Source organism: Bos indicus, chromosome 19 (genome assembly GCF_029378745.1).
Source record: "Bos indicus isolate NIAB-ARS_2022 breed Sahiwal x Tharparkar chromosome 19, NIAB-ARS_B.indTharparkar_mat_pri_1.0, whole genome shotgun sequence".
In the NCBI taxonomy this organism is placed as follows: domain Eukaryota; kingdom Metazoa; phylum Chordata; class Mammalia; order Artiodactyla; family Bovidae; genus Bos; species Bos indicus.
Window position 1 is genome coordinate 24,112,582 of NC_091778.1, and position 12,650 is coordinate 24,125,231.

At 53.1% G+C, this 12,650-nt stretch overlaps 1 protein-coding gene across 1 annotated transcript; it reads left to right on the top strand.

Moving 5' to 3' along the window:
* The first annotated feature begins 220 nt into the window (after positions 1–220).
* On the top strand, positions 221–12,134 carry SERPINF1 (serpin family F member 1). The gene is made up of 8 exons (XM_019982099.2): positions 221–374; positions 4,348–4,433; positions 5,798–5,996; positions 6,619–6,774; positions 7,190–7,393; positions 8,928–9,070; positions 10,876–11,086; positions 11,750–12,134. The coding sequence occupies exons 2-8, from the start codon at positions 4,356–4,358 to the stop codon at positions 12,007–12,009; spliced, it is 1,251 nt and encodes a 416-aa protein (XP_019837658.1). The 5' UTR covers positions 221–374; positions 4,348–4,355; the 3' UTR covers positions 12,010–12,134.
* The last annotated feature ends 516 nt before the right edge of the window (positions 12,135–12,650 follow it).

Sequence of the window (12,650 nt, forward strand, 5' to 3'; positions counted from 1 at the left end):
TTGGCTTCCTCCTGAGCCTCCTCCTGCCAGACTCTTCCTCAGCCCTGCTCCCACCCAGGCTGACGAGGCTGCCCTCCGGGGATGGGGGGCACTGTCAGGGCTCCAAAGAAAGGTTTGGTGCTGCAGTCTGATGCGTGAACTGGGGGTGTGTGGCAGAAGGCCAGCAGTGGGTTAAAGTTAACACCAAACAATGATGCAATCACAGATGCAATCACAGACTCCAAATTGAGTGCAGATCGCTTTAAGAAAGGAGTAGCTGTAATCTGAAGCCTGCTGGACGCTGGCTTGGGAGGCAGCAGAAAAGGCTCTGGTGCTCACAGGAGCCCCTCAGTGTGCAGACCCAGGCTGGGCGCAGAGCGGCGGTGCACCCACAGGTAAAGCAGCTCCCTGTCTAGTCCGCTAGTGTATCAGGGGAAGTTGGGAGGCTCCCCTGGGCTGGGGTGACCAGGGTGAGGCAGGTATAACTCCAGGAAGCAGAAAAGAGGGGTGCCAGGGAGAAGAGGCAGGAAGACCATAGATCCTCCAGCTTGGGGACCAGGGTGAATAGGTGAGGGACGGCAGAGGGAGTTGGAGGTCAGAAGGTCAGAACCCAATTATCCCTAAACCACTAGGAGAAGAAGCTGGAGAAACTGCACCACTGGAAGAAGCCGGGAAAACTCTTGAATGGAATGGGTTGGAAAGCAGTGGAGGAAGGCAGTGGAGGGGAAGAAGTGAGAACGTGGCTAGCTGCTGGGTCAGGTCTGAGCAGCAGTTTGGGGTGGGGTGCTCTGCAACCCTCGGGAAAAGAGGCTGTTGGGTGCTGTGCCTCCAGTGGGGAGCCCATTGGGCAACCTGGCCATGGCTTAGGCTTAGCTCCCTGTTGCCTTTTCAACATCACTGGCGCTGATTTTAAAGGTAACTTCTCAACACTGCCCAGCAGCTGGCCTGAGGGGAGCCCTCCTGGGGTGGGTGGTGTGCTGGGATGGAGGGCAGCGGGGTCCTTCTCTCCAGGGCCCACCATTTTTCTTTGGCCAAGTCAGCTGCCACTACAAGCTGGGAGATCAACGGGGTCTTGGCCTCTTGCAAACAATGACCACTATTGAGTTCAGCCTAGGGTATGGGATTTGGGGGCTTAGCTGCCAGAGCTGGAGAGGTTGGCCGCCCACACCCTCGGTGCTCCCTGGGGCCAGCCACATCGAGGGGCGGGTCTGGGCCAGAGAAGAACTTCAGGCTTCCCAGAAACCCCATCATTGTCTGGCCCATTCCAGTTCACCAGTTCAACCCCCAGGCTGGGGGTGGGAGGGGAAGCGGGCCAGGGAATTCTGTTCCCAAGACTGATCCTTCTGGGGTGCGGGGAGCCGAAACCCCTGGGTGCTCTGCCTCCACGCGTTCAGGTTCCAAGACTTCAGAAAAAAAGTTGCCTGGGGACTTGGTGGGGTCACCATGGTGGGGTGGGGCCGGGCAGTGCCCTTCCCTGCACTGCCCGTGAGGTCCACCGCCATGTGGCTTAAAGGCCGCATGGTTCTGGGAGGAGGAGGAGTGATGGTGTTTGTCTCACCACTGGGTTTAATCTGAAACACATGTATTGGCTCAAATGTATCCTTCCAGCTGGTAGGCAGGATCCCAGAATCGCAGTTCCTTGTGTCTCTTGATTGGGGCAATGTGGCCGAGAGGCAGGCCTGAGCTTGGCCCAGCTGGGAGGAGTCACCTCCTCCCCGCCCCCGCAGCTTGGACACTGCCCTTTGGACGGGATGGTACCACTGTGCGTGTGCCCCTGGCCAGGTGACAGCTGCCTGGCCCAGCCACAGAACCGTTGTCCCCTTGGAAGATACCGAGTGTGCTCAGAGGGGCCCTCCTGTGCAGAAGACCCTTACTCTCAACCCTCTCCCTGCCCTTGCAGGGGGCTTTCAAGAATCTCTCCACTTCCCTCATCCCCAGGGCTTGAGGTGGAGGGTTCAAAGAGGCACCGCTAATACTATGTGTCCTGGCGACTGGCTCTGGCAGCTGTGGACCTGTGTGCCTTTCCCTGCCAGGGTCCCTGACCACCGCATCTTCAGTCCTCAGCTCACCCACGTGGTAACAATGATCAGATGACCCAAGGTTTGAGCTCAAACTCTGTAGAGACTCCTGTAGAGAAGATCCACCTTCAAGAGCACCTGGACCTGGTTTCCTTAAACACCAGGCCAGGGTGGTGTCTCTCAGCTCCTCCCTCTTCAGTCGGTTCCCTACCCTGGCCCAGGGACTAGAGCTAATGGCTTTTCCTTGAGCCCTGCCGCCCCTGCATCTCACTGAATTTCCAGTCTCTGCTAAACCAGTTTGCTGGGGCTCAGGCAGGGAAGGCCCCTGCCAGCTCTGGGTGGGGCTGGCTGGGTGGAGAGAGCAGCTGTGAGCCTGGACGCTGTTACGGGCTCTATCTTGCCCTGCAGAAAGTTCTTCCCATTGCCTCAGTGGACAATTTCTCCCTGAGTGGCAGGGGCTGCCAGGCAGAAGAGCAGGTGGCTGAAAACAGAGGGGTCACTGGAACTCACTGGGTGACACATGCTCAGGGTTTAGAGAGAAAGCCAGGCTGGTGCCCACTGGCCATCCAGCCATAAGCAGAACAAACTCAGAGGCCATCTTTTCTTTTGCTGCCTTTCACATTGTCCAGAAGATTGTGTGTTAGTCGCTCAGTCGTGTCTGACTCTTTCTGACCCCATGGACTGTAGCCCGCCAGGCTCTTCTGTCCATAGGATCCTCCAGGCAAGAATACTGGAGTGGGTTGTCATGCTCTCTTCCAGGGGATGTTCCCAATGCAGGGATCGAACCTGTATCTTTTTAGTCTCCTGCGTTGGCAAGGGGGTTCTTCACCGATAGTGCCCCCGGGGAAGCCCCGAGTATGTGTTTATGGGTATACAAAAGGAAGAGCGAGCTTGAGACCCTTGGCCGGTGTGTGTGTTGCAGGGAAGATGAGAGGTACAGAAGACAGATTACAAGTTCTTGACTCAGCAATGTGAATGGAGGGAGAGCCAGAGGTCCTGACTGCTGGGACCTTATCCCTCTTTCTAACCAGAAGGCCCTCAGAAGACCTTATTTATGAACTTCCCACTGCCTTCATCCCCTCTCACCTCCACATCCTGACCCAAGGTTGAGCAATATAGAGGCAATGAATGTAGGAGGGCAAGAGATGGGGGAGCCCTGCACTCAGAGTTCCCTTTGCCCTTGTAGTCCAGGGGTTGGATCAGTCAGGTCCTAAGAGGCTACTGCTGGGGAGGTATGGGGATTTGGGTGGCCTTACTAAGACATGGTATTATTTAACTTGAAGGAAAGAATTCTGAGGAGTGTCAGAGTGGGTCCCAAGCTGGTAGGAGGAAGAGGACTTGGCTCCCCAAGGGGAAAGGGGGGCCCTGGGGTTCCAGGAGTAGGGAGACACAATTTGGCTCAGGGGTCATTGGAGAACTCACCTGTCTTTGGCCCCGCTGAGTGCTATGAATGCATTGCCGAATTTAATTCTCATCACAATAGGTAAGAACTGATTTCCATTTTACAAGAGAAGACACTGGGATTTAGAGAGGTATTAAGACACAGAACTGGGGACTTCCCTGGTAGTCCAGTGACTAAGACTGCGTTCCCAACGCAGGGGGTCTAGTTTCAATCCCTGGTTGGGGAACTGGACCCCACATGCCACAACTAAGAGTTCACACGCATCTAAAGAAAAAAAAAGATTCCCATGTGCTGCAATTGAGACCCGGCCCAGCCATAAACAAACAAAAAAGACACAGGATTGATGGGAATTCCCTGGCAGTCCAGTGGCTAGGACTCAGCATTTTCTCTGCCTGGATCTGGGTTCGATCCCTGGTAAGGGAACTAAGATCTCACAAGTCACTGATGAAACCACAGGTTCCAGGGCAGGGCAATTCGAGGAGAGAGTTTGAGAGCTTCTTGCGGGGGACCTGGGGCTGGACTGGATGCCCCCATTCTCTGTGTTCTGTGACTCTACATTTGAGATTCTGCCCCCATGCTGTTACTAGACATAGATCCAAATCCTACATAATGAGCTGGTCAGGTGCCCGCAGGGAACAGCCTCGGTGTGCATTTGGGCTGGATCACACTCCCACACAGGACCACTGCTGGGCCTTCACCACCCTGGAGGTTTAGGAGGGTCTCCTGGCACAGACATGGATGAAAGCATAAGCTTGCCACAGGACTGTGGGCTGTGAGGCAGGGGGAGGGCTGGGGAAGTGCTGAGAGGGAGGGGTTAGCAAGCTGAGGGTCCACTTCCAGCCCTGGGGGAGGCTGGGTGGAAGGTGCCTGGCCCTGCTCCCTCCCCAGGACGGCTGGTGGTGCAGGTGGTGAGGGAAGCAGCCTGCCTCCTCTTTTGCTCTCTTGCAGGCCCCGAGATGCAGGCCCTCGTGCTACTCCTCTGGACTGGAGCCCTGCTTGGGTTTGGCCGCTGCCAGAACGCCGGCCAGGAGGCGGTCAGTAGGAGCTGGGTGTGGTGGGGGCCTGGGGCGGGGGGGACGTTAGCAATCCCAACCCCGCCTCGCCAGGCAGCACGGGGAGAATGGACAGCACCCAGGCTGCAGGCCAGGCTCTGATCTTTCCGTCCAGACAGGGCCTTGGTTTTTCCAAGAGCAAAACAGAAAGCGTCTCGCCCTGCCTTTCAGAGGACAGAGTGGCGGTGGGGCGGGGAAGATCCAATAAGGTGAAAGGCGAAAGCCCTCTAACAAGCCCTTCAGTGAAGAATTTCTCATTACCCTTCATTACTTATGGGTCTCAGTGAGGAGCTGGTGGTCTTGGATGTTTGCTCTGATCCTAACTACGGGGCAGCAGAGATGTAAGAGCGTGGAAAGCCCTCTTTCCTGTCCAGAGAGAGCACCATCGGGTTGCAAAGGCGGATGCCAAGAAGCCTAGGCTATGCGACGATTGGGGGGTAGGGAGGTGGTGGTGACTGTCCCAAGGGCAGCCAGGGCAGGTGGGGCATACTGGCAGGAGCTCTGGACTTTATTGTGAGTTCCAAGTTTGAATTCTGATTCCACCTCTCACCAGATTTTTTATTTTAGATAAGTCACTGTAACTTGAATCTGTTTTCTTATCTATAAGACAGGATGAAAAATACCCATCCTTACAGGGCCAACGTGGACAGTCACTTATTTATCTACTGAACACCTACTCTGTAGGTGCTGGGGATGGGTGGAAATATAAAAGACTCAGTTCTGGCCTTCAAAGAACTGTTTTAAGACATTAATCTTTGAGGATATCACTTAGATCAACTAGTATGAAATGAAGTAACTCAAATGAAAAGAACCACCACAGAGCCTGGTGGATGGTATACACATGGTAAGTGGTTAATACATAAGTGGTAGTTGACTCTCAAAAATGGCCAGAGAACTAAAGGTGCCTTCATACTGGGGCCACCAGGGCAAGTCTGTGATGGAGGAGGTGATGTCTGATCAGGGCCGAGAACGACAAGGAGGGTCTGATAGGAGGGTCCATGTGGAGACCTGGGAGCAGTGGGCAAGGCTGAGCAGACAGGGAGACTCTGGCCTGAGAACAGAATTTCTTGGGAAGGGGGACTTCCTTTTTTTTTTTTTTTCCCATGAGTCACAGGCCTGAAGCTCCCAGATCACTGGTGTTTAAAGCTGGCCAGCTAACCTCTCTTGCGGGTTGCCTCTTCCCAGTGGAGCACCCCCACAGGAGTAGGGGGCACAGACTCATTCCAACAGATGGCTATACCTCCTCAGGCAGGACAGCCTTCAGGGACCAGAAGGACAGTCCCACGCCAAGCCATGAGACCAGTCACCCCCTACTCAACTGCACTGGTCCTTGTACTCAAATGCAGGGCTCTCTGACCCCTGAGAGCACGGGGGCACCAGTGGAGGAAGAGGATCCCTTCTTCAAGGTCCCTGTGAACAAGCTGGCGGCAGCCGTCTCCAACTTCGGCTACGACCTGTACCGCGTGAGATCCGGTGAGAGCCCCACCGCCAATGTGCTGCTGTCTCCGCTCAGCGTGGCCACGGCGCTCTCTGCCCTGTCGCTGGGTGAGTTCCCCGCTGCAGAAAGCCCAGGATCCCAGAGCTGCCCTCTGACCTCTGTACATACCTGACTCTAGGCCCTGGACACACTTCACTTAGGGAGGGTGATGAGGGCCGAGAGGCTGGCCCAGGGGTCCTAGTACGTAGGAGTGGGGGCTCAGGTGGGGGAGTGGGGAGTACTGCTGACACAGTGTGTGGCCTTGGGACCACTTATTGACATTCCTTAAAGGAGCTCCTCCTACGTGCCTGCCTCATCGGCTTGGCTAGATAATGGGGATGTAACTACACACACGCAGACACGGTGTCTGTTCTCACTCGGGCCACACAGCTGAGTTCATGGGGAAAAGTAGGAAATAGGAAGCTGTAGAACAGTCTGGTAAGTGCTGTGATGGGAGAAGCACAGGGACTTTGAACCTGACTCCCATCCTTTTATTTTTCCAGGCCTGATGCCTTTGGCCTACCTTCAGGAAAACCTATTTTTCTTCCACTGCCTTCAAATTCCTTCCTGCCTAGAAAGTCTCCAGGTACCAGCAGATAGACAGGCTCAGGGTTCAGGGTCCCCGAGAGCTAGGCTGACATGGGCCTGGCAAGCAGTTACAGAGGCTCACACGCCTGTTCCGCTTGGCAGGTGCGGAACAGCGGACAGAATCCAACATTCACCGGGCTCTGTACTACGACCTGATCAGTAACCCAGACATCCACGGCACCTACAAGGACCTCCTTGCCTCCGTCACCGCCCCCCAGAAGAACCTTAAGAGTGCTTCCCGGATTATCTTTGAGAGGAGTGAGTTGCCCTGCTGGTCCGAGCTGCCTGAGGCGCATGGGGCTCTCTGCTGCAATGCATCTGGGGGTTTCTTTCTAAACACCAGAGCACGTCTGCCCAGGGCCAGGCCTGGCACTGGGGGGTGGGCAGGAAGGGGCTGCATGAGTACAAAGAGGATCAGAAAGAGGATATGGGCTGAAGGAGACAGTGGGAGGGTTGGGGGAGGGCAGTCATGTGAAGAGAAAACAGCAATGACTGAAATCTGTCGTTCCCCATCCAGTGCCCGGGGAAGCTGGCACGGAGTCTGGGAGAGCCCCGGAAGGATGCCAGGCAGGGAGTCAGGGCTTGCCAAGGATCAGGGAGAGCCACAGACTGTCAGGAAGGATGCTGGGTGAGGTCTCAAGAGTGCACTAACCTCTGCCCCATCTCTTTGCAGAGCTGCGGATAAAAGCCAGCTTCATCCCACCCCTGGAGAAGTCATATGGGACCAGGCCCAGAATCCTGACCGGCAACTCTCGAGTAGACCTTCAGGAGATTAACAACTGGGTGCAGGCCCAGATGAAAGGGAAAGTCGCTAGGTCCACGAGGGAGATGCCCAGTGAGATCAGCATTTTCCTCCTGGGCGTGGCTTACTTCAAGGGTGAGGGCTTCTCCACTTGGCTTTCGGGTGAGGGTGGACAGTGGGTGTCAAGAGGGGGCCAGGGAGGAGGGGACGTCAAAGGCAGAGGAGGACCCTGGAAAGTTCCTTGCCTGAGGGCTCCCTGCTTGTCACCAAACCCAAGGCAAACAATGGATAAGTACTTACAAAGTGTAAGGGGTGGTGGAGAAAGACCAGCAGAGATAAGGGGGCACTCCTGCTCCTGTGCCTTTTTCGGGGCTGGTAGAGGGTCCATGCCTGGCTCTGGCTGCAGAGATCTGCATGAACTTCATAGCCTTTTGGAGGCTGTTTTCTCGTCTGTCACTGGGAGATGGCAAACTGATTTCAGAGGCACTCTGTGTGTGTGGTCTCCTATCTTCTCATGGACCCAGCATCATGCCTGGGACACACAGCAAGTACTCGATAAACCAGGTGTGTGTGTGTGTGCTAGGTCGATTCAGTTGTGTCTGACTTTCCAACTCTATGGACTGTAGCCCACCAGGCTCCTTTGTCCATGTCTAGGCAAGAATATTGGAGTGGGTTGCCATGCCCTCCTCCAGGGGATCTTCCCGACCCAGGGATTGAACCCACATCTCTTACATCTTCTGCTCTGGCAGGCGGCTTTACCATCAGCATCACCTGGGAAGCCCTTGATAAATTATGTTAGTTTTCTAATAACACTCTTCTAGGCCATGGTGAGGTACCCAACTATTCCATGGGCCCAGTGTGAGGCCAGCCCTATTCATGAGCCTTGGGTGGGGTTTTGGGCAACCTCCCCTTAAAATGCTTCACAACTGTCTATCAGGCAGTGTTTAGAGGGGACCCCCTAAACCCCAGAGAAAAATCCTTCATGAAGCACTGAGCTCTAGGAAATGAAGAAGCTGTTACAGATCAGCATGTTAAAGACCACGTTAAACGATCGGCTCACTGTGTGAGCATGGGCAAGTCACTTCACCTCTCTGGACGTTCATGCTTTTTCATCTATGAGATGGTCGATGACATGACGTCGAGGTCCCTTCCAGCTCTGGTCTCCCTGCAGTCTGTCTCCTGGACACATCACTGTAGAAGTGTGTACCAGTTCACCTTTCTCCTAGCTATCACAGAACTTGAATAAACCTGACAATATTTCTGAGTTTACACATGGAAGGTAGTCAGGACCCTCAAAATATCATGGTCCAGACTGCCCATCCTAAGACAGAGCTATTCCCTGACGTGTTCGGGCCTCTGATGACTCAGGTTCCTGCTGTTGTTTAATTGCTAAGTGGACTCTTTCGCAGTCCCACGGACTGTAGCTCCTCTGTCCATGGGATTTCCCAGGTAAGCATACTGGAGTGGGTGGCCACGCCGTCCTTCAGGTGATCTTCCCAACCCAAGAGTCGCACCTGCGTCTCCTGCATTGACAGGAGATGCAGGTCAATTCTCAGTTCTTTACCACTGAGCCATCAGGGAATCCCAAGATTCCCGTAGCCGGGCAATTTCCAGAAGTATGCCTTTCTGGTCTCCTGGGTCTCAGGGCACTCCATCTGTTTCATTCCAGGGCAGTGGGTAACAAAGTTTGACTCCAGAAAAACTTCCCTGGAGGATTTCTACTTGGATGAGGAGAGGACCGTGAAAGTCCCCATGATGTCAGACCCTCAGGCCGTTTTACGGTACGGCTTGGATTCTGATCTCAACTGCAAGGTCTGTATGGGCAATGTGAGTGGCGGTGTGGGTTCAGGCAGGATGGTGCAATGGGAATAGAATGGCCTTTGAGATCTGACAGCAGTCTGAATTATTTATTGACTTATTTACGGCTGAGCTGGGTCTTCACTGCTGCGCAGCATGGACTTTCTCTAGTTGTGGGATGGGCTTCTCACTGTGGCTTATCTTGTTATGGAGCTGTTTGAATTTTACCTGCCACGTGCCCTTCAGTAAATTGAGAGCTTTTCTGAGCTCTTACTGGAGTGGGTTGCTGTGCCCTCCTCCAGGGCATCCTCCCAACCCAGGGATTGAACCCAGGTCTCCTGCATTTCAGGTGGATTCTTTACCAGCTGAGCCACAAGGAAAGCCCAAGAATACTGGAGGGGGTAGCCTATCCCTTCTCTTGTGGACCTTCCCGACCCAGGAATCAAACCGGGGTCTCCTACATTGCAGGCAGATTTTTTACCAACTGAGCTACCAGGGAAGCCCCACTAGCTGAGCCCTTTGTTTCTAAAACTGAAGGGCCATAGCTACTGAAACTTATCCTCGGACTCAAGGTTTGTTGCAAGGGTTGGTAAAGTGAAATTGAGTCCTCAAGACTGGGCACTCAAATTCTGGTTATTTATTTTTTTCTTTCCTTCTTCTCTTTTTTGGGGGAGAACTTGTATTTATAAAAATCCAAACCTTCAAATGGAGAAGGCAATGGCAACCCACTCCAGTACTCTTGCCTGGAAAATCCCATGGGCAGAGGAGCCTGGTAGGCTGCCATCTATGGGGTCGCTAAGAGTCGGACATGACTGAGCAACTTCACTTTCACTTTTCACTTCATGCGTTGGAGAAGGAAATGGCAACCCACTCCAGTGTTCTTGCCTGGAGAATCCCAGGGATGGGGGAGCCTGGTGGGCTGCCGTCTATGGGGTCGCACAGAGTTGGACATGACTGAAGCGACTTAGCAGCAGCAGCAGCAGCAAACTTTCAAAATCTGTCGCAAACTCCAAGTTGCTGGCATTCTAAGTCTCTCCTAGGTGACTCAAGAAAATTCTAAGTCAGTAGTTTTTTTCTTTGGGAATCTGAAAAAATGCCTGAAGCACTGGAGAGAAATGCCACCTATGCATCTCTGCAGGTGATTCCAGGGGCTCCTGGGACCCCCGATGCCATCTGCCCTTAGGTTAAAGGCCTCTGCTCAGAGGGCCACTGTACTGCCACTTCTGCACTGCTCTTCCCAGTGCTCATTTCTAGTCCGGGCTCTGTATATAACAGATGATCAGTAACTATTGGCAGGCAAACCTTGGGAGAGAACCAAGGCCTGGGAATTCAATTCTGGCTTTTTAGAAAACCACAGAAGAAAATTCTTTAAGCAGATAACTTCAGTTGGTATTAGACTAAGAAAAGACAGTGGCTCGTGCTTGAAGAAACATCAGCAGATAGCTTTTGTTTATTTAGCTGCATTAGGTCTTAGTTGCCTCGTGCAGGACCCTTCACTGCAGTGCAAGGACTCTCTAGTTGTGGCCCATGGGCGTAGTTGCTCTGCAGCATATGGGATCTCACTTCTCAGCCCAGGGATTGAACCGCTGTCCCCTGCAATGCCAGAATTCTTTAACCACTCTACCACCAGGGAAGTCCCATCAGTAGACATCTTGCTGCTGGAAAGCAACAGCTTAGAGGGACAACTGTTACACAGATGAGGGGCGGGGAAGCAAGGCAAGGCCTGGTCCCAGGAGAGAAGGCAGCTTGGGGTGTTTGTCCATCGCTAAGCTCCTGGGCTCCAAACGACTAACCCATGTGCTTCCTCCCTGTTGTTTCAGATCGCCCAGCTGCCCTTGACCGGGAGCACAAGTATCATCTTCTTCCTGCCTCAGAAAGTGACCCAGAACTTGACCTTGATAGAAGAGAGCCTCACCTCTGAGTTCATTCATGACATAGACCGAGAACTGAAGACTGTTCAGGCGGTCCTGACCATTCCCAAGCTGAAGCTGAGTTATGAAGGCGAACTCACGAAGTCCGTGCAGGAGCTGAGTACGGCTGCAACACCTCTTTGCTCTTGGGGAGGGTGGGGTTGAATCTTTGAGCCTTCCTTCCACCTTGCTACAGTGAAAGTGAGAGTCGCTCAGCTGTGTCCAATTCTGCGACCCCATGGACTCTACAGTCCATGGAATTCTCCAGGCCAGAATACTGGAGTGGGTAGCCTTTCCCTTCTCCAGGGGATCTTCTCAACCCAGGGACTGAACCCAGGTCTCCTACATTGCAGGCAGATTCTTTACCAGCTGAGCCACAAGGGAAGCCCTCCACCTTGCTAAGCAGAACGCAAAGCCTCCAGGGACTAGTACTGGGGCCCGGGATGATCCCTTCATTCTAATAGTGCTGGAGAGGAAGACTGAACTGCCTTCCTTATCAGACTCATTCCTAAGCCCTAAGACCATACATCCTGTAACAGGAACTCTGAACACTGCCTCTCAAGACAGGTCCCTTGACCTTGTTTCTAATCTTAACCTCACTGGCTGTGTGCTCTTAGGCAAGTCACTTAACCCTTAACCAGCCCAGAACTCTACATATGTCATAGACAGTCAAAAGCAATGTTCCACCCCCACTTAGCTTGCCTTCTTGAGAATCAGGATTGTATTCTTCCTTGCAGCGTTCACAAGGCAAGGTTTTAATGGAAATCTTTCTCAATTTCTGCAGAGCTGCAATCCCTGTTTGATGCACCAGACTTTAGCAAGATCACAGGCAAACCTATCAAACTTACTCAAGTGGAACATCGCGTCGGATTTGAGTGGAATGAGGATGGGGCGGGTACTAACTCCAGCCCAGGGGTCCAGCCTGCCCGCCTCACCTTCCCTCTGGACTATCACCTTAACCAACCTTTCATCTTTGTACTGAGGGACACAGACACAGGGGCCCTTCTCTTCATAGGCAAAATTCTGGACCCCAGGGGCACTTAGTACTCCAACTAAATGTTCAAATACCCCAGAAGAAAAAAACACTAGAGGGATGGCAGATTATATATTATACGAAGGCTGCCCCTACATTTCAATGTATACTTTGCAATAAAAGTGCTTTATCCTTACCTTTTGTTACCCTGCTCCTCCTCCTATTTTGAGCTATGTTAAATTTAATGTGAAGACAAACAGCCCTTTAGGAATTTTTTGGTCCCATCTTTATAGGCTGGGTCTATCTAAACTGCAGAAAGTCACCATATGAGATATGAACTTTAGTTATCTGCACTATATGATGCTGGGACTGAGTCTCTGCTCTGTGGGGGTTCACACTTCAGGACACCAGTCCCCCTGGGAAGAGATTTCCTGTCTCTACAATCAGTGGAGCCAGCTCTTAAATACACAAGACTTTGCACACTAAGTTGCTTCAGTCGTGCCCGACTCTTTGCGACCCTATGGACTGTTGCCCGCCAGGCTCCTCTGTCCATGGGATTCTCCAGACAAGAATACTGGAATGGGTTGCCGTGCCTTCCTCCAGGGGGTCTTCCTGACCCGGGGACTGAAGCCGCATCTCTCTGTCTCCTGCAGTGGCAGGTGGGCTCTTCACCACTGGCACCACCTGGGAAGCACAGGACTTCAGGGTTTCA